This window comes from Podarcis melisellensis, assembly GCF_964234715.1.
Source record: "Podarcis melisellensis genome assembly, chromosome: Z".
Classification (NCBI taxonomy): Eukaryota; Metazoa; Chordata; class Lepidosauria; order Squamata; family Lacertidae; genus Podarcis; species Podarcis melisellensis.
This window is the reverse complement of record NC_138547.1, coordinates 8,916,680-8,944,280: the sequence shown is the minus strand read 5'-3', so window position 1 is coordinate 8,944,280 and position 27,601 is coordinate 8,916,680. Positions and strand designations below refer to the sequence as shown.

The 27,601-nt window shown below is 44.5% G+C and overlaps 2 protein-coding genes across 4 annotated transcripts in view; one reads left to right on the top strand and one right to left on the bottom strand.

Annotated features, from left to right (window-relative positions):
* The window catches only part of SLC31A2 (solute carrier family 31 member 2), a 766,698-nt gene that overhangs the window by 506,184 nt on the left and 232,913 nt on the right, over positions 1–27,601 (bottom strand). The gene's annotated exons all lie outside the window — the stretch shown is intronic.
* LOC309361395 (uncharacterized protein) overlaps positions 1–27,601 on the top strand; it is a 149,729-nt gene that overhangs the window by 10,510 nt on the left and 111,618 nt on the right. For 2 of the 3 annotated variants that reach the window (XM_081896272.1, XM_081896271.1), the window contains exons 2-3: positions 23,589–23,736; positions 25,271–25,429. In XM_081896272.1, the coding sequence (XP_081752398.1) occupies positions 23,589–23,736; positions 25,271–25,429 (307 nt within the window). Of the gene's footprint in view, positions 1–22,555; positions 22,614–23,588; positions 23,737–25,270; positions 25,430–27,601 lie in introns of those variants that run through there. The other variant, XM_081896273.1, reaches the window with a different exon arrangement.

Sequence of the window (27,601 nt, the reverse complement as noted above, 5' to 3'; positions counted from 1 at the left end):
GGACCCTCGTACATATGGGACCGCCTCTCCCAGTATGCCCCACGGAGAGCCTCAAGGTCCATAAATAGCAACACCCTAGTGGTCCCGGGCCCTAAGGAAGTTAGGTTAGCCTCAACCAATGCCAGGGCCTTTTCAACACCGGCTCCAGCCTGGTGGAACGCTCTGTCTCATGAGACCAGGGCCCTGCAGGATCTGATTTCTTTCCGCAGGGCCTGTAAGACAGAGGCCACCTGGCCTTTGGCTTGGAGTCAGTTTGATTCCCTTCCCCTCTTTCTTTTTCCTTTCTCCTCCTGTGAAGAGGCTGCATTTTAATGTTTTAATGTTTCAATATTTTAATGTTGTATTTTAATCTTGTTTTTAAGTTGTATTCATTCAACTTGTTTTTATTATTGCTTGTTAGCCACCCTGAGCCCGGCCTTGGCTGGGGAGGGGGGGGTATAAATAAAAATTATTATTATTATTATTATTATTATTATTATTATTATTATTATTTGCATCTCCAGACAGAGGAGGAGGAGAAGGAGAGAAAATATATGTGTGTAGTGCTGGCACCTAGAGACAGAGGTTCTCCCCTTGTGACTCCAGAGGCTGGAAAGAGGAAAGCAGACCCATCAGCACTCTTCATCACCCCTTCTTTGGAACTCAGAGCCTCACTGGGGAGGTGGGGAGGACTTCAACCCCTCAGTGGCAGAGGCTAAGCAGGAGATGGTTGCTGCGGAGCTGGCATCATGGGGGCAGCTGCCCCAGTGGGAAACCTTTAAGCAGGATTTGAGCACAAGAGTCCTCTCCCCTCCTGCAATTTCCAACTACTGGTATTCAGAAGCATTGCTGCCTCCAACTGTGGAGGCAGGTCATAGGGTCATCATGGCTAGGAGCTACGGATAGCTCTCTTGTCCATGGATTTGTCTAAAGCCATTTAGGTTGGTGGCCACCAGTCGCTTGTGTGGGTTCCAGAGTTTAACTATGTGCTGCATGAGGGGCCCATAACATGGGAATAGTTTAAAGGACCTGAGAGAGAGGTCTTTAGGGCTTCTCCATTTCTTGTGTGGTCCAATAGCATCGTGAGGGCCATAATCTATGATATAAAGGCACTGCGGGAAATTAAAATGGCAGGTACATCTAGCCACCCACAGCACAGCTGTGCTTTTGATAGCTGTCACAAGCAGCGTTCACTAACTGAGGAGATGTCTCACTAGGGAATGCTTTCCCAATGCCCCCTCAAACCTGGTACCAGTCCTGAATGCAAATACAGTGGTACCTCGGTTTACGAACTTAATCTGTTCTGAAAGTCCATTCTTAAACCGAAACCGTTCTTAAACCAAGGTGTGCTTTCCCTAATGAGGCCTCAGGCCGCCGGTGCCCTTCCACCATTCGGATTCTGTCCTTAGACTGAGGTAAAGTTCTCAAGCCAAGACACTCTTTCCGGTTTTGCGGAGTTTGTAAACCAAATCGTTCTCAAACCAGACTGTTCTTAAACCAAGGTACCACTGTATATTAGTGAAGGCTTTTGAGGGTTCTGCCTCGCCACACTTTTTGGAGTTACATATTTCCATTGCTTTTTAAAACTTGTAAATGGTAGCATTCACTTGGACTATGCCAGGAATGCTGATCACCCCATACCTGAAATGACATGACATGTTTAATGGCCTTATTGAACAGATGTGTGTCATTATTATTTTTTGCCCTTACAGTAAATGTGCAGTGAGTAAAATTTATATGTTTGTGGGCACAGGTCAAATCAATTTAGCCCAGGGGAAGAGCTAGCCTATTTATTAAATTGAAGTCAAGTAGAGGTCAGGTTTGTCCTCTTTAATTTAGATATGCTCCCTCTATTCATCTTGTGACAAATTACTAGCTGCAGTATTGTAGCTCAAGAGTGGCATTTTGGGATCCTTTTCTCTTTCCCCCTAGAATCCTGAGGTTCATTAAGATTCAGGCACAAAATAGTGGTTCAGTACAATTTTGTGTTTTGTATCCAACTTATAAACCACTTTACAGTTTGAGGCTTTAAAATTCAAAGTTGCTTGCAACAAGATAAAAAAAAAGATAACATATACATAAAAATAGATTCTAAAACCATTCCTACAGGTGTTCAAAAATGCATTTATATTAGGGAAACTGCTTGCAAAAAAAAATCTCTGCAATTGGGGGAGATTGCATAGAAAAATGTATATGTCTGATGAATTTTAGTGAGGACTTTAATTTTTTAAGGTTGAAAAACTGAAAGAAGCCTAAATTGACAGTTTCTCCCAGCTTTACCCAGAACTCGTTGAATTACTGCAGAAACAGCATACTGATTTTTTTAGTTTTCATGAGAATTAGGTTAATGGTCAGTTTGAGTACTGTCCTTTTACCTTATGAAAGGACTCAGAGTGGGAAAAGAGCAGACACCTCACCCACAAGCAGAAAAACCTGTAAAGTCACAGAGATGAACCTGGAGGTCCTCAGAACTGCTGTAAATGAGGATCTGATTGCAAACAGATGAAGCTTGTGCTGTAATTGGTTTTACAGATGCAGTAAGCAGGGTCATGGGCTCTGTGCAGGGGAGTTTTAAAGGAGCAGCATTGGGTTCTTGACCTCTGGGACATTGTTAAGCCACTCCTTACTTTGACCTCTCTTGTGAACCTGTGTAATTGAGTCTAAGTGGCCTCAACTGGTCTCTAGATCAGTGAAACCACATTGCTTGGAGTGATTCTTCCTCCTCCTCCTCCTTCTATGGTGTGTGGGTGGAAAGGAGAGGGGAACAAAAGGGGGCTGAAGCATCTGACATCAATTAGAATGCCTCCTTTCTATTTAATCTATTCAGGATGGAAATACCAACGAAGCAGGTGAGTGGAATTCTTATGCATTACCCCAGAATGTCCAGTTCTGGTGGCCTGGGAATGATTTAGATGAAGGAACTCTAGATAGCAAAGACTGTGTTTAGTTAATACAAGAAGCTGATTTCCCTTTTGCGGTGGACCAAATTGTCTTCATTGCTAATAAAAATTCTACTGAGAAGTTCTGTGCTGATACCATTAAAAGCATAACTTTTTGTTTTTAATGGTTAAGCATTCAGATTTCTTTTCTGAGTTGAAGAGTATCAGAATACCTGCCTGCCATCAAACTCCCCCTCCAAATGCCATTTTTGGTGCTTTTTATGCTTTGGATAAAGCAGAAAATTAAACTACTTTTTAAAAAAAGTGTCGTGCCCTATCTACAGAAATGAAACTTTTTTTCTTTTTAATTGTGTGCCTATTTTAAATGTTAAACACTTTTCTCAAGTCCCTGCCTGCACCAGGTATTTTAATTTTATTTATTAAATTTCTATACCGCCCTACATCCAGGGATTTTGGGGCAGTCTGCAACTGCACATTATTGCCAAGCAAGAGGATTTGTGTTTTCATTTCATGTGCTGGAAGCCCTATGCGGCCTAGGACCCTCGTACCTATGGGACTGCCTCTCGTGGTATGTCACACGGAGGACCTTACGGTCTTCAAACAAAAACATCTTGGAGGTCCCAGGCCACAGACAGGTTAGGCTGGCCTCAACCAGAGCCAGGGCTTTTTCGGCTGTGGCCCCGATCTGGTGGAACGCTCTGTCACAAGAGACTAGGGCCCTGCGGGACTTGACATCTTTCCACAGGGCCTGCAAGACAGAGCTGTTCACCAGGCCTTTGGCCAAGGCACAGTCTGACCCCCTCCTTTGGTAATCCTCATAGAACTCTAGCCCAATGGTTGCCATTAATTTGATTCTGAATTGATTTTAGAAGGAACTGATTTTAGAATGCTGTGCTACTTTTATTGTTGTTAGCCGCTCTCAGCCCAGCTTCAGCTGGGGAGGGTGGGATATAATTTTTTTTAAAAAATATTATTATTATTATTAAGGCAGAAGCTGTATGATTCCAAGTGGGATGATGTTGCGAACAAAGCTCTTCAATGGATTGTTAGGCAACACAAAAGGAATTTGAATCTGAATCCCATGGTCTTTATTACTCAGAAACAAAAATATAATCAATCGCCAGCAAAAAATAAAGCAAGGGAGAGGCCAAACACATTTTGCATGGAAAGTTGCTCCATAATCTGGGTGCAACAGCCAAGAAGGCCTTTAGTCTCCTTTCCCATCTATCCATGTATCTATCTGTAGTTGGGGCATGGAGATGGGAGCAGACAAGGTGGTACAGAAGGAGATACACTATTCTTGGACCGAAACCATTTAGGGCCTTTAATATTAGTTGCAAAGTAGTAATGCAGCTGTAACAGAATTGATATAATATTGGCTCCTGGATGAGCAGTTAATCAGTTGATGTAAATGACTGATCAATTAGATCTATGGACACACACAAATTAAGAACCAATGTACCTAAGTTACGGTAACTATCTCTACCAATTTCAATGGATAGGCTCTGAGCAGGACTAACAATAGATCCAAAGTATTATTTCTTAAGCAAGAAGCAAATTTATTCTTCAAAGACATATGCAGTGATAATTGGTGCCCACCCCCAATGAGGGAAAACCACCATCTCAAGGGAGGCCTAAACAAGCAGAATCAAACTTCTGACGTTGGTCATTCTGAAAATTAAATAATCAACCAATACTGATCTAGATGGATCATTCAGGGAAAACAGAATGCTGACTGACTGGGCAGTAAGGGGAAAGCACATGGAAAGTTGGAACGGGAATGGGATGGAGCATGGGTAGGCAAACTAAGGCAGGTCAGATCGAGCCCAATCGCCTTCTAAATCTGACCCACGGACGGTCCAAGAATCAACGTGTTTTTACATGAGTAGAATGTGTCCTTTTATTTAAAATGTGTCTCTGGGTTATTTGTGGGGCATAGGAATTCGAACATTTTTTTCCTCCAAAATATAGTCTGGCCCCCCACAAGGTTTGACGGACAGTGGACCAGCCCCCTGTTGAAAAAGTTTGCTGACCCCTGGGATGGAGTATCCAGGAAATGGGCAAGGTGGTTGGCCTAGCTCCTGAAGAAGAGCTCCATCCTGCAACATTTTGTTGCAGGCTTCACTAGTTAGTGAAAGAGATAATGAAAGATCATCCTGCAAGCTTCATGGCTGAGTAAAGATTTGAACCCAGGTGTCCCCCACACCACGGGCAAGCTGGACTCTGCCATTGTCTCCCAGTCCTTCTCAGATTTATCTGAAGTGAAAGTTATCCTGTGCCAATTAGCTGGATTTGTCAAAACAAGAGGCCAGTCTGGAGTCCTTATTGTTTCGTCCCCCTTAGCAGACTAAGCTTTTAAGCTGCTAAAGTCACACTGAATGGGCATCTTTGGTGGGTCTTATTTTTAATAAGCAGATTACAGGCCCACCTTTGATAGGTCGCCTGTACAACCTTGTTAGCCTGTTGATATTTTCGTAGCCTTAATTCTGTAAATGAGCGGACACCAAGGCAATCTCATGATGCCATGTAATGGGCCCTGTCTTTCATCCCACAGCTTTGTCTTGCACTTGGCAGATATTGGTTTAACTTGGTTTTTTTCCACCAACCGTTAATGCCTCGACTTGTATCCAATGCAATATATATCTCATGAACAGAACACTTGGGAGTTGCACAAATGGGTGGCAATGTGTCTGTCTGTTTGCTTGGCTTAGAGGAGAAATTCAATTCACTTTTAAAGGTCAGCCTGCCTACTTCACACTTCCTGAAACAATAAGCAAACTGCAGAACAATCAGCTTTTGATATTCACACTTTTCTGAATTTTGCAGTGCAGTTCTTCAGCGATGTAACATGCACAGTAATTCATAAACGTGCGCAAAGTGTGTGTGCATATATTGGTGAAAATAACATGCAAAATGTCTTATATTAGAGTAAATTGCAATAAAAGTGTGTATTGAAGCAGTGCTTCTCAGGTATGGTGGACAGGCAATTCTCCCCCCCCCAATATGTCAGGGTACCATATTTGGTCCCTGAAGCATCCCAGCCCACCTGGCACTGTGGTGGAGTCACCACAAACTGGCAGCTGATGACTCACAGTAGCACTGTATTAAAAGAAATCCACACTAAAAAAAACCTGGTCAATGTTCAAAAGGTCTTTCAAAAATAGAATTCACAAGCTAGAACAGCAGAGAACTGAACTTCACACTAGAAAAATGAGAAGAGCGGAGAATACAAAATTGATAGGTTCACACCTTCATGTAATTATGATCGTGCAAGGACCATTGAAAACAATAATTGGCTGTAGAATTATTTTTAAAAATTGGGAAATGATATACAATGAACTGGAAAAAAAAAGTTTAAAATGACATTTGTAAAAAAGCCAGAAGCCTTTTTAATATGTATTTTAGGTCAAGAATTACCAAAGGGGAAATGCGAGTTATTTATGTATGTGACAACTGTGGCAAGAACATTAATAGCTCAAAACTTAAATCTGGAGGAACACCAACGAAAGAACAATGGCAAGAAAAACTGGTGGGCTATGCAGATGTAGCAAAGTTAACAGACAAACTACATGAAAAATATAACAGTGACTTTAAAAGGGAATGGGAACCATTTACAACTTACTTGCAGAAACAACAAAAAGAGATGGACTCACTGGCAGGATTTGAATAAACTTTCACAACTTTATTGAATTTAGACATAGAGGGAGACAATGTAACAACATTTAATAATTTATATACATGCAGAATACAACAAATAATGTAACAAAGCAAAAGGGGGAGTTGAGGGAACTCAGGTGGGTAGGGAGAATTGGAAAATGGTATGTGATATTTGTGATTACAAAATCTTAATTAAAATATTATTTTTTAAAAAGAAAACAATAATTGGCATTCATCGTTGTTGAGCATTAGTATCACTGAACATATGCATCACTCAGGTAGCATTTACAGTTGTCCTGTGAGGGCCTATATAGTCTCTGTGTAAGGGGAAACTGTGGTTCTCCAGCTGTTGGACTCCATCATCCCTGACCCAATGGCCATGCTTGTTGGGGCTGATGGGAGTTGGAGCCCAAAAACAGTACGTTTCCGAGCACAATTCAAAGTGTTGGTGCTGACCTTTAAAGCCCTAAATGGCCTTGGTCCAGTATATTTGAAGGAGCGTCTCCTCCCCCATCGTTCTGCCCGGACACTGAGGTCCAGCTCCGAGGGCCTTCTGGTGGTTCCCTCACTGCGAGAGGCCAAGTTACAGGGAACCAGGCAGAGGGCCTTCTCGGTAGTGGCGCCCGCCCTGTGGAATGCCCTCCTATCAGATGTCAAAGAGAAAAACAACTACTTGACATTCAGAAGACATCTGAAGGCAGCCCTGTTCAGGGAAGTTTTTAATATATGACATTTCAGTGTATCTTTTATCTTTGTTGGAAGCTGCCCAGAGTGGCTGGGGAAACCCAACCAGATGGGCGGGGTACAAATAATAAATTATTATTATTATATTATTATTATCTGAAAAAGGTGCTGGTCCTCACCGCTGAACTAGAAAGAGTGAGCACATAGAGCAGAATGTCTTGATAATCAATCCGTCGTCCTGGGGCACTCTGAGAATTATAGTCCTGTGAGGGCAGTAGCAGTCTCCTAATAAATCACAGCACCTTTAACAAACGATAGTTTCCCCAAAAATCTTTGGGGGAATCCATGACTGTTTAAAGTAGTATCATAGTGCTTTAAAGTGCCTGTGCCACAGTACTGCTGTATCCTATCCAGGCACATCCAACAGGTAGATCGTGATCTCCTGGCAGATCACTGGATGTCTGTGGTAGATCACTGGTTCTCCCCCAAAGAAGCTCAACAAGTATGGCTCCCCTAAAAAAACCTCAACATTTCTGCCCTTCACCCCAAAAAACATGGCTTTCCCCTTTCCTTTCTTTTCCTTTCCTTGACCTGGACCTCTAAAAACTTTGACCTTTACCCCAAAAGTGGGTAGATCACTGCCAGTTTTTAACTCTCTTGGGAGTTGGCCACCCCTGATAGACCACTTACTTTAAAGCAGCATTTTATGACTTTTTAAAAGAGGTTGTTCCCTTTGTTCCATGTTCGTGATTACTATGGGTTTCAACAAAACAAAACAAAAAACCTGCTGGAAATAGAAGTTATAATGCTGGTTGCTTTAATGCAATTGCAGACAACCTTGAATAAGGGACGTGCTTGCAAATTTTGTTTCATCTGCATTTGTATGCAAGCCAACCTTATTTCCATTTCCCAAACAAAGCTATCTTTTGGATTGTGCAGCTTTGGTGTGTGTGTGTGTGTGTTTGAATCTTTTAGAAGGAAATGTGTACAGTAATATTTAAAAGCAAATTTTCAAGTAGTTAAAAAGAACACAGCCACAGAAAGCAAGACAGACATGAAATAGTATGGAAGCAAAACTTAATAGACTGACCTCTCCATCCCTGCATTGAATCAATGTTTAGATAGGAGAAGTAATAATCAGCCTTATGGTAAATAAATAAAATAGTAGAAACAGCTGTATGGGAATGACTTAGAGTGGTTGAAATAATTATTGGCAATAAATCTGCTGGATCCTAAAGTCTTATGTGCTGACTTTAGGAGGGAAATGAAAAAGACCACAAGGGTCAAAGGTCAGCTTTCACTCTTCATCTCTCCCACCTCCCCCACTTCCCCTTAATTTTAAGTGCTGTCATTAGCACTTGACATCCCTTTAATCTTCTGTGACTTAGTCTAACGAAGTCCTATGCCTGAACTGATCATTTGCAGAGCCCCCAGTTCCATCAACCTCCCATCTCCCACTTGTCACTATCAAACTTGTAAATCATTTGTTCATCTTTCCAGCACATTGTTCAAAGCCTTTGCTAAGAATGAAGCTCCTTAAGTTGTTGAAGGCCAAATCTGCACCATATATTTAAAGCACTATAATATAATCATTGAATCCCATGATTCAGTTGTAGAGTTGGAAGAGACCACAAGGATCATGTAATCTGCAATGCAGGAATATTTTTAGCCTGTCATGGGTTCCCTCAAAGAATCCCAGGAAACATAGCATGTTATGGGTGCTGAAAGTTGCTAGGAGATCCCTGGAAGTGTAATTGATGGTTAAAACCACTGCAGAAATTGTTGCTCCATGAGGGGAATAAGGGTCTCCTAACCACTCTCAGCTATGCAGATGACACAACCTTGATGGCAGAAAATGAGGAGGAATTAAAGAACCTTTTAATGAGGGTGAAAGAGGAGAGCGCAAAATTTGGTCTGAAGCTCAACATCAAAAAAACAAAGATCATGGCCACTGGTCCCATCACCTCCTGGCAAATAGAAGGGGAAGAAATGGAGGCAGTGAGAGATTTTACTTTCTTGGGATCCATGATCACTGCAGATGGTGACAGCAGCCTCGAAATTAAAAGACGCCTGCTTCTTGGGAGAAGGGCAATGACAGGCCTAGACAGCATCTTGAGAAGTAGAGACATCACCTTGCCAACAAAGGTTCGTATAGTTAAAGCTATGGTTTTCCCAGTAGTAATGTATGGAAGTGAGAGCTGGACCATAAAGAAGGCTGGTCGCCGAAGAATTGATGCTTTTGAATTATGGTGCTGGAGGAGACTCTTGAGAGTCCCATGGACTGCAAGAAGATCAAACCTCTCCATTCTGAAGGAAATCAACCCTGAGTGCTCACTGGAAGGACAGATTGTGAAGCTGAGGATCCAGTACTTTGGCCACCTCATGAAAAGAGAAGACTCCCTGGAGAAGACCCTGATGTTGGGAAAGATGGAGGGCACAAGGAGAAGGGGGCGACAGAGGACGAGATGGTTGGATAGTGTTTTCGAGGTTACCAGCATGAGTTTGACCAAACTGCAGGAGGCAGTGGAGGACAGAGGTGCCTGGCATTCTCTGGTCCATGGGGTCACGAAGAGTCGGACACAACTAAACGACTAAACAACAACAACAACAAACCACTCTCAGCACCCTTAAGATACTGCAGTTTCCAGGTTTATCTGTGGGGGAGCCTGACTGTTCAAAGTGGTTTCATAGCCCTTTAAAATGGTATTGCAGAACTTTCAGCACCCTCAACAAATGGCAGTTTGTGGCCACTTCACTGCAGAAGTGGCACTGTCGTAGGTGCCACATAATACATACTCTGCAGTTGTAAGAAACCAATCATTTAGTATGGCAGCCCCCACATTTCAGAACTTCCTGCCTATTGACACCAGGAAGGCAACTTTAAAATAGTTTTTTCACCACCTGCTTAAAACATTTTTGTTTAGGCAAGCCTATGCAGAGACATAGATGTTGACATATTTTAATCTTTTTAAGACTGTTGATTTTTTTTTAAAGTGCAGCTTTTTTAATGTGGGGTATTGATCATTTTAATATATCCTGTGCCATGCTGGCTGAGCCTGGCGAGAGTTGGAATCTCAAATCTTCTGGAGGGCGGCAGGTTCTCAATCCCTTCTCTTCATACTTATACCAAACTCTGCCTCCCAGTTGGATCACTGTGCAGCTAAAATAGCCCTAACCACACACAAGGCCTTGCAGAGCCAGGCAGAGGCCCGGGCCAGGTAGATAATGTGACCCACCCCCCTTTTTCTTTACCCTGGAGATAACTGAAGTCTTATAAATAAGTAAGTATACAAATAACTTTCACAAAAGTTATGCTGACAAATAATTTTATTTCATGGCTTAAACCGTATCTGCATATAAAGTCAAAATGGAAAATATAGATATACAATAGTGCTTTTTAAAAATACATAGGGAAAAGGATTATTTTAAGTATTTACATTTAAAAATGCTTTTTTAGCATTGTGAATATGCTGACCGAGGCCCCCTTTGGAATCGGAGGCCCTGGCCATGTCTCCCCCCCCCCCCCCGTTGGGATTTGCAGGATACTGGATAAGCCTGCAGGCTTCAGGATGATGCAATACTCTGCTGGGTCAGAGTGACTCAGCAGGAGTGTAATTAGTATCACCTGCTTTAAAAGGAAAGCCTGTGTAACAGTGGGTGTGGTTGGTGTGGTGGTTGTCCTGTATGGTGGTTGTGCTGTAGAGCTGTGGTGGAGGAGAGTATTCGTTTGTAAGTACTCTGTATGGACTGTTTCTTTTGTATATGCCTGTGTAAATAGCTCACATTAAAAGAGACTGCACTGGAAAACCTGGAACTCTTAGCGTCTCTGCTGAAAGCTTCGCGTAGAATACGCAACAGGGTTATGGGCCCAGCACGCTTCCGCTGCGCAAGAGTACAGGTGGCAGGTATCTAGCCGTGGGTGCTGGAGGTGAGCTGCAGGGATGGAGCAGTCCAGAACTGGCGTGTTGCTGGAGAAGCTGACGGCCACTAACTACAGCATCTGGTCGGTCCGCATGCAACACTTCCTCAAGCGTGAGGGACTGTGGAAGGTGGTGGAAACTCCACCGTAGCCCCCTGAGGAAGATGAGGACGACGACAAAAAGCTGGCACTAGCAGAGGCCCAGCTAGAAAAGGATGAGAAAGCTTTGGCTACGATCATCCTTGGAGTGGACGACAGCCAGCTAGTCTACGTAGCTGATAAGGTGACGGCAAGTGAGGCGTGGAATGCGCTCAAGGCGGTCCATGTGCGAGAGACAGCTGGCTCACTGATAACACTGACCAGGAGACTGTACCGGTGTCGGAAGAAACCGGGGGACTCCCTGGTAAACCACCTAAAATTCCTAACAGGCTGTTTCCAGGAGCTAGCCTTAAGAGGGAGGCCTGTGGGGGAAGAGGACAAAGTCTTTATAGTCCTGAGTTCCCTTGATGACAGCTATGATATGCTGGTCAACTCCCTTGAGTCTGTAGAGACTGATAAGCTGACTCTGGAATACGTTACCGGACGGTTGTATGCAGAGGAGGACAGGCGTGCAGAGCGAAAGATGACCTCAGCCCAGCTGTTGGAGCATCCCAGAGGGAACAACAGCCGGGAAGAGCAGAGGTGTCGGGAGCCGGAGAAACAGCCAGGAGGAGCTACTGCAGACCAGCCGGTGGTCAACAGAGTAAAAAGGTGTTTTTGCTGCAAGTCCAGTGGACATCTGCTGTGGGACTGCCCGAGAAAACAACAAAAACAGCAGAAGCACAAGAGGCAGCAGAGAGAGTCTACCGCTTGGGTGTCTGCAGATGGTCAAGAAAAAGAAGAGCTGTGGGTTCTGGACAGTGGAGCTTCTCAAACCTTTTGTAAAAGAAAAGGACTGCTAACTGATGCTAGGGCTTCAAACAAAAAACATGTAAGTCTTGCTACGGGCCAGAAAGCTAATGTGGTTTGTGAGGGGGAGGTTGTGTTCCCACAACTGGGACACACATTCAGGAATGTGTTGTGTGTGCCTAGTTTGCAAAACAATCTCCTAAGCATTCCTGACTTGGCAAAAGCAGGCTTTGAAGTAAACTTTGTGGGAGACCAGTGCCAGATAAAGCAAAATGGGGCAGTGTTGGCAAATGCTAACCTTAGAGCTAATATGTATGTACTGCAGTGTGAGTCTAAGGTTGCTAATGTGCAAAATGTCCCAACCCATGATATGTGTATTCATCTCCTGCACAGGCGTCTGGCTCATGCTAGCTATAAGGTGCTAAACAAAACATTGGAGTTGTGGGGGGGGATGAAAAACATAAAAAGTTGTGATAATTACTTAGACTGTAATATCTGCAAGGAGGTTAAAAGCAGGGCTTGCCCAGTAGCAAGAGCAAGCCAGAGAGAAACCAAAAAACCACTGGAGTTGATTCATGCTGATGTAACTGGTCCTTTTCCACCAAGTGTCTCCCATAACAAGTACTGCTTGATCCTAGTGGATGACTATTCTAGATTTGGCTGGGTCTATCCATTGAAGCAAAAGTCTGACGTTGCCCAAACTTTGAAGTTCTGGGTAAGAAGGGTAGAACGGCAACTTGGCGAAAAGGTGTGCTCTATTCAGTCAGACAGGGGAGGAGAGTTTATGGCAAGCTCCCTAAGAAACTGGTTGCGTTCCCAAGGGATCAAACATAGGCTTACCAATGTGGCGACGCCTCAGGAGAACGGAGTAGCAGAACGTAGGGGAGGTGTCTTGCAGACACAAATGAAAGCATTGCTAGCAGATGCAAATCTCCCAATTAAGTACTGGGCTGAGAGTATTAAGACCGCAAATTATATTGGGAATCGCTTGTGGTCAAGGGTACTAGATGACATACCCTATAAAATTCTCTATAACAAAAGTCCCAGTTTGCAACATGCAAGAATCTTTGGGACAAAGGCATGGGTTGACATACCTGTAAAGAACCGAAGAAAAGGTGGGAAAAGGGCACAGCAGTTGCTATTTCTTGGGTATGAAAGTGGTACGAAAGCTTACAGGTTTGAAGATGATAAAAATCTTTTGAGTTATAGTCGATCAGCCAGCTTTAATGAGCAAAGAAATTGGCCCAAGATACATGCAAACCTGCTGCCAGGAAAAGTTTTACTGCCGAGCATACCTGATAAGGCAGTTGAAACAAAGCTGAGAATTGGCAACTCTCCCAGAGAAACTGAAAGGGAGGAGGTAAAGGTTGAGCATTTTCCTCCAGCTGCTAGTATGGAGCAGGGGAGAGAAGAAAGTGCAGCAGGGACAGGAGGAGGTAGATCTACAGAGTCAATCCACCCCAAAAGCAGTCCTGAAGGTAGCCCAAGGGATGAGATTAATGAACCAAGGAGGTCTGCAAGAAGTAATAAAGGTCAGCCTCCAGACCGTTATGGGTTCCCAGCCACCATAAACCAGGTTTGTGTAACTGAGCCAGAAAACTTTGAAGAAGTGCAAGAGTTACCTACTCTAGAGAAAGAGGCGTGGTTAAAGGCAATGCAGGCAGAGTATAACTCTCTGCTAAACAACAATGTGTTTGTCCCTATAGAATTGCCTGAAGGTAAAAAGCCCATAAGCTGTAAGTGGGTTTTTAAAGTGAAAAAGCTGGCTGATGGTAGTTGTCAGAGGAAAGCCAGGTTGGTGGCAAGGGGCTTTACACAAAGGAAAATGGTACATTATGATGAAGTGTTTGCCCCAACAGCAAAGGCTGAAACAGTAAAATCAGTTTTAGCAATGGCAAGTCTGAGAGGGTTAAAAGTTAATCATTTTGATGTTGCCTCAGCATATTTAAATGCTCCTATAGACGCCGAGGTGTATTTACAGCAAATACCAGGTTATGAGCTGGAAAAAGACAGCATGGTGTTAAAGCTGCAAAGGGCACTATACGGGTTGCACCAAAGTGCACGTCTATGGCATGAATGCATAGACACAACTTTGAAAAAGATGGGATTCAAACAAAGCCTGGCTGATTCCTGTTTATATTCAGCAGTGGTGCAAGGAAGTGTTTGTTATTTACTTTTGTATGTTGACGATATCTGTCTGATAACAACTGCACAAAAGCAAGTGTCTTGGTTTATGAACAGCCTAGGTAACAAATACAAACTGAAGTATTTGGGAGAGATTCAGAATTACTTAGGAGTAGAAGTTCAGAGAAATGAAAAGGGCATCTACTCTCTGAGTCAGAAGGAAAAAATCGAAAAATTACTAAAGACATATGGAATGGAGAGGGCAAATGAGGTTGATACTCCCATAACTACCCAGTACAAAAATGAACCAGAAGGGCAAAAATGTGAGAATGCAACAGCGTTTCATTCTCTGTTGGGTTCTCTGTTATATTTAAGTTGTTGGACAAGACCTGACATAACATTGGCAGTGCACATGTTAAGCCAAAGAAGTGCAGACCCGGCTCAGAGAGATTGGCTAGCACTTAAAAGAATCCTAAGGTATCTGAAAGGCACAAAAGATTACAAACTGGTGCTGGATACAGGATATGATCAGCAAGTGTATGCATACGCTGATGCCAGCTGGGGGGACAGAGAAAATGGAAAGTCTACCACTGGCTATGCCATATATATTGGAAATGCCCTGGTTCAGTGGAAATCCCAGAAACAAACATTTGTTGCCACAAGTACTTGTGAAGCAGAGTACTCAGCCATAAGTGAATGTGTATCACAAATAGAATGGTTTGCTTGCCTAACAAAAGAGCTTGGAATACCTTCTGAAATGCCAATCACTGTGCTAAGTGACAACATGGCTGCACAACAGCTTGCTAACCAACAGAACTTTAAAAGCAAGAGCAAACATATAGCTATAAGATACGGAAATGTGAAAAATGCTTTGGAAAGAAATGTGTTAAAGGTACAGCACTGTAACACAAAATGTAATGTGGCAGATTTGTATACAAAATGTTTGGATGCTCCTAAATTTCGAGACTTAAGAGAATTATTAGGTCTCAAGCCTTTGACTTAAGGAGGAGTGTTGGGATTTGCAGGATACTGGATAAGCCTGCAGGCTTCAGGATGATGCAATACTCTGCTGGGTCAGAGTGACTCAGCAGGAGTGTAATTAGTATCACCTGCTTTAAAAGGAAAGCCTGTGTAACAGTGGGTGTGGTTGGTGTGGTGGTTGTCCTGTATGGTGGTTGTGCTGTAGAGCTGTGGTGGAGGAGAGTATTCGTTTGTAAGTACTCTGTATGGACTGTTTCTTTTGTATATGCCTGTGTAAATAGCTCACATTAAAAGAGACTGCACTGGAAAACCTGGAACTCTTAGCGTCTCTGCTGAAAGCTTCGCGTAGAATACGCGACACCCCCCCCCCCCGTCTGGGCCTGACCACACACAAGATGAAGGCACTTGGCATGCCTGGGGGAGCCCAAAGGACTGCAGGAGTAGAAAAATAATTTTCCTAATTTAAACTAGAATTGGAGAGCAATGATCTTGGGGCAGGGTGAGCCAGAGGAACAGTAGGAGAGTAGAACTGGAGAAATCTGATCTTTTCTGCTGTCTTTCCAGTTAGATTCAATACTTAGAGCCATGGCCAATGCCAGGCTTAAGGGCATCCTGAGCAAAATGCGCCCTTTCGTGGTCTCTTTCTTCCACTGGTGGGACCTGGTGAGCTTTCTTGGCCAGAGAAAGTATAGTTGCCCCCCAGTGTTTACAAGAGGGCATCCATGTGATTTCTGTATGGTTCTAGGACAGGAATGGTCCTCTAGGTTTTGTTTTTTAACTCCAGGACCCAGCAGCCTTGACTTTAGCCCATGCTGATAGGGGATGATTGGCACTGGAATCCCACAGAGTCTGGAGGGCAACTGGATAGCCACCTCAGGAGGGCAGGAATAACCACAGCAGAGGGGGAACAAAATGCGCATGCAGACAAATCATGCATTCCACCCCCCATGTAAGACTGGCATCATGCAGTCCCCATTGGAGGATTTGTAGTGCTGCATCACAGTCCTGCATGATGTCAGGAGGGGAGCAAAAGAGAAGGACGCTTTCGAAAGGTGGTTTCAAACAACCACAAACATTTGAATAAAGTGGGGGGACACACACAGAGGATCTGTGAGGGGGCTGAAGGATATGTGAGGGAGTGGGGGGCTTGAAGGAGCAATGAGAGGAGCAGGGTTTGGGTAAGATGTAAAGGAAGAGGGGCTTGGCAGGTGTGGGTAGGCAGGGCTGGCAGGAACCATGAGTAGAGGCAGCAGCCCCTAGTTTAAAAAGGTAAAACAAAATCCAGGAACAACCAGAACATTATAGGCAAGCACTCATAACTCCTCTTCCCTGGGCTGTTGCTGGTGTCTGCAGTGAGGGAATTAGCTGTTTTCTTTAATCTTAGGTTTAGAGTCTGCCATTGAAACTGAAATGTAGACATATTCAGCTCAGTCCCCCAAATGTTGAGAAAGTACAGTACTGGGAAAGATAAATCAGGAGAGAGAAAGAGAGAGAGAGATTTAGCTTACCACCCCAAAGCCATAAAACATTCTTTGGGCCCCTTTGTAAAAACCTGATCTGTCTGTAGCAGTTCCATTCTCTGATAACTTACCAACTCCATATGCTTTAGAGATCAATTGTGTGGAGCTGGAGGGGGGCAGGGGGAAAGTCCTGCCTCTGAAGCAAATGGCTATAAGCAACCTCCTCCCCATTTCCTTCCGTCTCATGTAAGACCAGCTGCCTTGTATTGACTTGCATGCTTTAGGGATGGTTAATGTCTAGCAAAAGGGAACAGACACACACACACACATAACCTTGCCGCAGTTTGGGATAGATCATGATGCTTAACAGATTTTCCTGCAGGCTTTGGAACATTAGGCAATATAAACACTATAAAACTTTATATGCCTTCATTCACCCTCACCCCCCGCCCCAGCTTTCCCTCCCCTCTGAGGGTCTGAAGCCTGGGAAATTCTGCTGAATGATTTTTAACTTTGCAGAGCTGGAGGCAGGAAAGTAGGAACTGTTTACTCCCTGCCAAAACTGGTCTAGGGTGGCTTTGAAAGGGAGGTTGTGACTAGTGGGGGGAGACGGGAAATTGGACATGACTGTCAGGCCAAATGGTTAGCTTTCTGATCTCCCACTGGGCAATTTTGATGGGTAAGAAAGTCCACCAACCTGTCAATTACCTGATATCACGGTGACACCAGGTGGCCTGATTTTGTCTGTGTAGTTTGAGATCAAACTGTGTGGAGCACTTAGCAAGCTTTGACAATCTGCTGATGATCAGGGCTTGTGAAGACTAGTGCCCTGCAGCCTGTAAATGCTGATGATCAGCTGATTGCCAGAGCTTGTGAATTCAGGTGCACATTGGTTTTTTTTGAAGTTTGGGTACAGCTCAACTATGTACCTGAGAAGGGATTACATGGGGATAAAACAGATAGAGTAAGGGACCTCCAGATTCCCAGACTGTCCCTGTACCTTTGATCTCTTTGCTGACCTCCTGGTCTCTTTTAAGTTTAGACTGATATGTACAGTATTAGGTTGTAACCTTTTTACAGCTTCCTCCTCACATTTCTTTTTTGAACCTCAAGATGAGAGATCACTTTGGATCTATCCTCTGAGAACAAAGGAGCAGACATGGCAGCCTTCTCCAGATTAGTTAGGTAGCTTAGAACTAAAAGCCTTTTCTGTTCAAGTGACACACAACTGCTATACCAACATCTCTCTCTGAGTGATTGCAACAGCTGAATGCTACTCTCTAACCAGATTCACAGGCTGTATCCTGCACTTTCTGCATACCAAAGAGCTGTGATAGGGCTCAGTTCAATCATTTTGAACAGAGGTTTACAGGCGCCACCAATCAGCTGACTCTTTCCATGCCCCAAACATGATGTCACATATGGTGTCAGACTTCGGTGGGTTTGGCTTCATAGAATCTAATCTTAGAGTTGGAATTTTAGAGATGACTCTGTGGGCCATCCAGACCCACCCCTTGCAATGCTTTGCTGGAATGGCTTTGCAGTGGGACTAATTTGGATTTTTGGGATTCCATTATTACAAAGGGCTGCAGTGACCACCTTGACCAAAATCTTGGCTGCAGTACACACCACCTTTTAAACTTTGTTTTAGCACCTTCCATTCAGTTATTCATTCTTTGCTGTGTTCCATCCAGATTGGCGCATTGAGCACTGCTGTGGGCTCTTTTTCATGTTGTGTGTTCCAATTTCATACAGAGTTTCCCAAGGTTGGGTCTTCCTTTCCTGTAAGAGTTGTGCAGAAGGACTGAAGGGGCTACCTCCGTCTGTAGAGGTAGAGAATAGCCATCATGGTTTGTAGCTGTTGAAAAGCCCTCCATGAATTTGTCTAATCTTTTAAAGCCATCCAGATTGGTGGCCACCACTGACTCATGTGGGGGCGACTTCCATAGTTTGACTGCATGAAGAAGTAAAATATGAAGATGTAGCAAAGCAGCATCTTTGGTGCACAGGAAGATGGTGTCAGCTGACATTTATAGAATACCCCCTAAAAATATCAGCAGCAGGGGAAATCCTAATGCAGGTGTGGGGAACCTTTGGCCTTCCAGACACTGCTGCACTACAGTTCCCACCATTCCTGGCCACTGATTGTCCTTCCTGGAGTTGATGGGAGTTGCAGTTCAGCAGCATCTGGAGGGTGAAAGAGGAGGGGGTCTGTGTATGTTTAGTTGGCATGTGTAGGGATGGACGTGTTTGTCAATTTCATTTTTTTCTGTTTCTCATCCCCTCCGCCAAATTTCCTGTTCAGTTCTCCACATTTCCACATCCATGTGCTTTTTTTCTTTTAAGTCCTCATGAAAATTTGTCAGTATATTTTTCTTAATAGATACATTTGTGTTTACATTTTTTGCCACACACACACATTTTTTCAAAGCACGGTTCCCTAACATAATGCATTTTTGAATGTTATTTTCACAAATGCATGCATGTCAGTTTATGTACACATTACCTGAGAATCTGCATTTTTGTACACATCACCCAGCTGCAGAAGTCTATTGCAAAATTTGGAAATGGGCAAATTTTGAAGGATGGCCATGCTTTGGTCTGCGTATTGTTTCAGCCAGTGTGAATTAGGTGGGTTCTCCTTTAATTGGCAACTGAATTTAATTTCTTCCCTGTCCCAAGGCATGGGGTTCTGTTCAACCATTTCCCATCCAATTTATTTTGCTTTTACACCATAATATTTGCTCCTGGCAGCTGCATTTTGTATGGTGACAGAAAATGCACAGATGCCCTTTTCTAAACTCTGTTTTCAGTCAGCATCAAAACCAAAGCCAGTCTTCTGACTCCTTTGCTCCCAGGCTTGATTTAGTTTCAGCAACATTGGGAAGCCTCATGGCAGTGTGCAAGTGTCTCTTATTTAATGCTACTCAATTTCCACATTCACACCTCTGTGCATACTAGGACCACGTTTTTTCATCCAGAGGATGATCCGGAGTAATTGCAGATGGGAAATATCTGTTAAGTCATCCAATTCTGTAACGTTGCCAAGCCCAGTAATGGATCATTTCCTTCACCAGATGCTCTGGTGTGCAGCCCAAGCAGCAATGCTTCCAACCATCCTGGAAGACTGCAGTGACTTTTGCTTTTTTGTTCATCCCCTTCCTCCTCCCGCTCCTCCCTGCTCTCCGGCCAGTTGCTAATCTCCCTTTCCTGAGCAAGGTTCTGGAGCGAGTGGTTGCAGACCAAATCTAGGCACCTTTGGAAGAAACTCATCTTCTGGATCCATTCCAGACAGAGTTTCAGCCTGGTTTTGGCACAGAAACTGTTTTGGTTGCCCTGTATGATAACCTCTGTTGAGAGAGAGACAAGGGAAACATGTCCTTGTTAATTCTCCTTGATCTCTTAGCGGCTTTTAATACCACTGAACATGGTATCCTTCTGGAGCAACTCTCCAAGCTAGGGGTAGGTGGCACTGCAGGGTTCTGCAGGACTCAATCCTATCCCCCTATGTTGTTTAACATCTACATGAAACCACTGTGGGTGGAGTTATCTGGAGGTTTGGAGTACATTGTCAGCAGTATGCTGATGACACTCAGCTCTATTTCGCCTTTACATCTGCAGGTGAGGCAGTGGAAGTGCTGGACAGGTGTCTTGCCTTGGTAATGGACTGGATGAGAGCCAACAATCTGAAGCTCAATCCAGATAAGACTGAGGCACTGTTAGTGGGTGGTTCCCTAGACCAGTTGGGTGGGAGATTGCCTGCTCTTGATGGGGTTAGACTCCCTCTGAAGGAGCAGATTCATGGCTTGGAGGTACTCCTGGATCCTTTGCTGTTGCATGAGGCTCAGGTAACCTCAGTGGCCCAGAGTGCCTTCCATCAGCTTCGGCTGGTGGCCCAGCTATACCCCTACCTGGACAGGGATCGCCTAACTACTGTTGTCTATGCTCTGGTAACCTCAAGGTTGGATTACTCCAATGTGTTATACATAGGGCGTCCTCTGAAGATGGTTTGGAAACTTCAGCTAGTGCAGAATTCAGCAGCCAGGTTGCTCAATGGAGAAAGACGGTTTGAGCATATTACACCATTCCCTGTCGGACTGCACTGGCTACCATTTAGTTTCCAGATCCAATTCAAAGTGCTGGGTTTGACCTGTAATATAGATCTGTCTCAACTGATTGCACTGGCAAATTTCTGTGTCATTTGTAAATTTGGAAAGGTAGAACGAGGGAGACTTGGCAATAGGAAAATAATCAAAACATCAGGACTGTGGATGTCTATTTGGGCTGGTTCCAGAAGAATCAAAAATTTGAAAAGAGCATGTTTCTCAGATGGAATTTCTACTTTCTGGAAATAATTTATGGTCTGAAGGCCACATTCCCTTCTGGACAACGTGTCAATGGGCAGGTTCTAATGACAGATAGAGCCAGAGTGGGTGGAGCAGTGAATGGCAATTTTACATTTGTACAGTAGGCTAGGGAGCTTGAACTGAAGAGAGGGGAACTTCTGGAAGTCAGATCCAATTTCAATAGAGCAAACCGCTGCTCATTGTAGCTAGATGGAGTGAGTGGCTGCAGCCTGGCGATGTACTAGCTGTAGGGAGATGCAAGATGCCAGCCAGTTTCTACCTGGCCATATAAAGTGGGTGAGAACCTTTTTTTCTGCCTGGAGACTGCATCCCATTCTGGACAGGCTTCCGAAGTACACATCCCAATGGTGGTTGGGGGCAGAGGCAAACATGGGCAGAGCATTCAGTCAAGCAAGAGGCACAATCAGAGTTCAAGCTTGTATCCCAGCTGGACAAAAACACTCAAGGAAAGGAAGGGGCAGAAGCGGGTGTGGTTTGGGGAGAGTCCTGAGGGCTGGGTAGAGAGACTTGGGGGCCAAATTTGCCCCCCAGGCCCGAGGTTGCTAATGCTGCTTCAACATTAGGGAGTAGGAAGTTTACTGCTCTGTTGTACTGGGTGCAAAGTGACCCTGGAAAACAGTTTTTCAAGGGATACGGATATTAAGACTAGGGTTTTGTGGACTGGGTAGTATGTAGGAGAGTGGAATTCACTCCACTCAGAATAAAAACCACACTGGAGAAAATTGCTGGGGACACTATACTCTCCTCATCCTTGAGACAGTGGCGTAGCATGGGTTGTCAGCACCCGGGGCAAGGCAAGTAATTTGCGCCCCCTCTCTCCGCACCGCACCGCACGCCTGGCACCCCCCCTCCACAGTGGGCGGCGACCCGGCGGCTCAGATTGGATTCGCACAGCCAGCACTGCAGTGAGAGAGAGTGAGTGAGCCAGGTAGGGGCAGAGAGCTGCGAGTGCGAGCGATCTTGCGTCTGGTTCGGCCACCCCCCTGCACCCCCCACGCTACGCCACTGCCTTGAGATGAGCATTATGAGCTGTAAAAACCACATATTTCTCAGCTGGGGAAATGATCTTCCTTGTCAACAACTGTAGCTATACTCATGGTGCTGTATAAAGACCCCTGTGGCTCTAAGTAGTAGAAGCCGTGTCTCTGTCATGGATATCTTAACTGTCCAAGCAACTACTGCTTGCCTTGAAGGCCAAAGGCAGAACAGTTACTCTACCCTATGTGCATTGGATTAGAGCCACTTTCTGCTCAATTGACTCATTATCCGACTGAACGGCAAAACCCTGCCTGCTGTGCACTGATGCGTACTGACAGCTCCCAATGTGCTCTGGGGTTGTTCATCTGTCCTGAAACAACTTCCTTGTCTCATCTTTGGTGGGAGTTCAGAGAAGCAGGATCTGGACACTTCCCAAGTGATGGCAGATGGTGCTGGAGGCAAGCAAGGGTGTAAGAGTCTGTCCCCAGCACCACCTCCAACACTACCAACTGTGTGTTTGGCTCTGTACAATCCAGCACCTTCATGCTGACTTGGATGCAGCAGAGGAGCAGTGTGTGTGTTCATTATCACCCCAGTCCTCTGGCTAGAAGGGGGTATTTCCATATCACTGGGAGCATGTGGTCCTTGGCAGAGTTTATGGGGAGGGCAAGCAAAGGTCCTACCCGCTACTGGCTTGTGGCTCCCCAGAAGGTTGCCCAAAAGGGAATGTGACAGAGAATTTGTCTATCATCATGGGGTGGTTGGTTTCACCTGTGCTGCCTCACTTTCAGCCCAAGGAACCTTCAGAAAGGAGTTGCTGCCATGGTTTTGTCTTTTAATGAACTGAATGGAGTGGAAGATTATGAGTCATGGGAGTGTGGAGAGTGTGTGTATGCATTCAGCAGTGCTGAGATTATTTTTTGGTTGCTATCTTGTTAATGGTATTGTTTTATAGATGATGGATGCACTAGTACTTTGTGATTTCTATAATGTGACTTTTGTTCTAATTGCGCTGTTTGGCTTATTTTTTAGTTGTTTTGTTGATGGTGTTTTATGGATTTTTGTTGTTGTTTTCTTACTTGTTGTATATTGTTTGTACTGTATTTTGTTCTATTATGTTATTGTTATTTACTGTTTGTAAGCCACATTTGAATGAAAAGTGGCATAGAAACATAATAAATAAAAAAATCAGAGGTCTGAACTGATGGTTTGCAGAACAGCTGACAACCACATCAGATTGCATTGAGGGCCACATGCAGTCTGGGGGCCTGCTTCAACTGGAGATGCCAGGAACTGAACCTGATGCCGTCATGCACTGACCTTTCCTCCCCACCACCACCTTTCATATTGAGAGATGGCTTAGCTGCCCTCCCCCCCCACACATACACCCCCTTTAGAACAGGTGTGGTGAAGCTGGGACCCTCCAGGTGCTGCTGTACTACAACACCCATCATCCTGGCTTGCGGGAGATGATGGGAGATGTAGTTCATCAACATCTAGAGGGTCTCAGGCTTTGCTCTTCTGCTCTAGATTGTTGATTCCTTCCTTCTGACTTGTTCTGGGGTGGGTTTTTTCTAGTCAGTCAAAGAATATGTTAATGAATATCTCTTCTCTTTTCTCTCTCCCTCCCACCATCTCTCATTCAATACAGTTGAAGTGAATTTGCTGGACATACTGGCCTCCCACAACACAGACTTTGGCAATTTTTCACATGGCTATGATGATGCTAACTGCAGCATCTTGGAGGTTGGACAGTATGCAACGCTGAGCATCCCTTCTGTAGAAGCCTTTGGGGAGAAGTGAGTGTCAGGTGCCCAACATCTTCACCTTTATCTCTACCTCCACATGAATATTGAAGTCACCCAGGTCTATGGTCCTGCGGTCCTCCAACAATACTCCAGAAACCACCTCAGGCAACTCAGTCAGGAATGATGTTGGGCAACAGGGTGGTCAGTAAACCAGCAGTATCTCCAGTCCATCTCTGTGGCCCAGCACCAAGTGCAGGCACTCAAAGTCTGTCCAAAGATGAAGAGGTTTTCTGGTTAAGGAGATAATGCTTTTGTGGACAATAGCAACCCCTCGCCATTGACTCCCCAATCTAGCCTGGTGTTGTACCACATACCCTGGTGGGCACAGCTGGGTAAGGCTAGGCCCACCCAAATCACTCAGCCAAGTCTCAGTAATACACACCAGATCAGCCTTCTCATCCACAATCAAATCATGGATGAGCATGTTTTTCTTATGAACCAATCTCGCATTCAGTAACAGCACCACCAAATCAGAGGGATCAGTGGATAGACCACCAGTATCTTCTAGAGGAGTGAGAGGACTTGGATGAGGAACTGAGACCAAACATCTAGGCCTCTGCCCCATATGGTAGTCAGCCCCTCCATTCTAATTGCCCACAATTACTGGAATTGAGGTAGCATTTTCACATTCCCTGGTATATGCCCACCTAGGCATATTTGAACACCATCACCCATCACCACATACAACTGGGAGATTAGGGCCACAGGTAGTAAACTAAGACAAAATAGCATTCACATCCCAGCCCACCAAGAGGAAGATGGTTAAGTCCACAACTACTCTCCTCTCCCTGCCTCTCACTCAGGGGGAACCCCACCAAACTAAGCTTCTATTCAACCAGAATCTCACCATGACTGAGGTTCACAGGCCTGTCTCCCACAGCAGCTGGCCTACAATTCTGTATCTTGACTGACAGTAGTGGACACCCATGCCCTGTGGCTCCCCAACCCCTTTGGTGTCAACCCCTTTGCAGTGGACCCCACTGAACATGGCAGGGCCTATTGCTATAATAGTAAGACAGGCCATGGGCCACACCAACTGCCCAGCTTTATTCAGCAATCAAGCAAAGCCCCATACTATAATCACACCACTTTCTCTCTTACCTGCAGGCAGATATCTCACAGGACAAGCAGACTGACACAGACAAAAATGGCTCACACACTCTTGCTGGCTGGCAGAACAGACCTGGCAGAGGCTAGGACTGTGCAAACCACCCTCTTTCTAGTTGGCCTTCTGTAGGCCTACTCCCCAAACTGATATGGAAATCTAGTGAGCAGGACTTAGGACTGGAAAAATAAGAAACCAAATTGACAGATTCACTCATCCTTATTCCTATACCACTCTACTGCTGTACGTGGATATGGGCCACCCCACATTGTCCTCCCAACAACTCTGCAAGAAAGTCTAGGCTAAGAGAGACTCAGCTTTATGGCTGAATAAGGGATTCTATCTTCCTAGTCAAAATACAAAGCTCTAGCTACTATTCGACACTGCTATTCTGTTATTCATGCTCTGCTTCTCTCTTAGCTTTGCAGATGAGCTGAGTCTGTTGCTGATGCTCAGGTACTCTTTGAAGAAGAACACCAGTCTCTTGACTATCATCGGTCTTCGCAGCAACATCCTCTTTCAGATCAGGATTACCCCTCACACCTTGGTATTTGTTGCCAGAAGGGGGCACCATTATGAGTGAGCTCAGTGCCATATTTTTCTTCAATATTGCATCACATTGTTGCACAGACAGAAAGCCAAACCTATCTGTGCTAAACTTCGATCAGGGAGCAGAATCAGTAGGACAGTTCTCCTCCAGACAAACCCCTGGGCTATTAAAATTTTGCCTAGTGCTATTTTTCTAGAAAAGGATGTGCCAGAACTCACCACGAGCACTTTCTTTGTTCTCTTGTAATGGCAATGGCACCCACCTGAGAGGTACTGGAACTGAGTTCCAGTGCTTTCCAGCTGAAAAAAAAAGCCCCGATCCTTCCCTTTCCCCTCTCCTCCATGCAATTAATATTGACAGCACCACCACTATCCCCCACCCCATCCCTCCATAGAGATCCCCCCACTCCTACCCCCACCCCAATACCAACCCAGATGACACAAAATCACCCTCCCCACTTCCCAACCACCCCAACAACCCACAACCCACACTCTCAACCACTGCTCCAAGGACTCTACCCATAGCACAAAAAGAACCATACATACAAAAATAGATCCCTCGCCCCCATCTCTTCCTTCACCACAAAAGGAAACAAACAAAATAAGCTGGTAAAAGAAAAGAAAAACAAAGAAAGAAACCCATACCAACTAAAACAATACCCACAACCTCAATAAAACAATCAACAAACAGGCTAAAGTCAGACACACAACCAGCACAATTATGGCACCAGAGCGTGACAATACCCATATCTCCACCCCAACTAACCAATAATGTTGTTAATAACACTGGCAACATTGCTTATAAACCTTATATCCAACACAGGCATCACAAAAGGTGCTGAACACCATCTCGCTGACCATTCCCTGTCACAAATGACAGGGAAGATGTCCTGTTCTTAAACAAGGCCTTCCATGCCAGATGAGACCCAGTTATCCCAAATAAAAACCTATATAACTACATATAGGCTATTTTCTGTAATCTACCCTCCCCCCCCCGCTGCTTTTTAACCCAAATCTAATTCTAACCCCCCTCTTCCCCCACCCATCAGACTTTATGTCAGCACAACTTAATAGGTTTGATAGACAATATAAGGTGAAAGAGTCAGGACAACCCAGATGCGTTGGCAGGGAATCATCCTATAAAGTGGATAAGCAGAATGGCTAGCTTAAAAGCAATTACACTTAAATGTGAGGGGGGTTGGGAAACCCTATCAAAAGAAAATGCATCACCTCATATGTAAACACCATGACATTGCCTTCCTAGAAGAAATACACAGCCCACCCAAAGGAAGCAAAAGCCTAAGTGAATGGTATCAAATAGTATGGGAAACAGCCTTACTAGAAAAACTAACCAATAAACTGAAACTGACACGGTGACAATAGAAGAGGATGCCTTCACCCCACTATGGTTCCCCTTTATCACATTCACAGCCCAACAAGACAACAAGAATCTTCCAACAGCATACGAATCAATCTGGCTAACCTGATTCAAAAATACACACATGCACACACCAGACTCACACACAGAAACAAATCTCACTACCACCAAGCAAAGACAACCAACCACACCCTAAGCCACTCCCAGCATCTCTCACCACCAAGGAAATACAACAAGTGAATAGTAAGAGGACCCACACAAGTGACACTGACACAAAACGCCACACATACACTAAGTAGAAGAATAGAAGAATAACCACCTGACCCCACCCCACTCACCATTCCCCACTCCCCTCTTCCCCCTCTCTTCTTCCCAACCTAATACTGCATGCAACACTGTCAAACAGCAAATGAAACTGATCTGTAGAAAACACAACTTGAAAAAGAGACCATTCCTTTTATTAAAAAAACTAAGACAATAATAATAATAATAATAATAATAATAATAATAATAATAATAACAACAACAACAACAACTCTGATTTTGCCCTGGACCAGGCCCTGCTTCTTACCCTCCTTGTGTGCTTTTGCCTGGCTGGAATGTGCCCTTGATCTCTAACAATGCCGCTTGCTTGCTTGGAGGGAGGGAAGAAGGGAGGGAGGGAGGTTGGAGAGATATGTGTATGAGAAGCATGCTGCATGTCTAATTGGAAACCTCTGACTTTATGTGGTTGCAATATATCCTAGTCTACAGGGGTAAGAGTCATGTCCATTGCTCCACCCACTTTTGCCTCTGTCCCTCCTCACCACTGTCCCCCTGGCCCT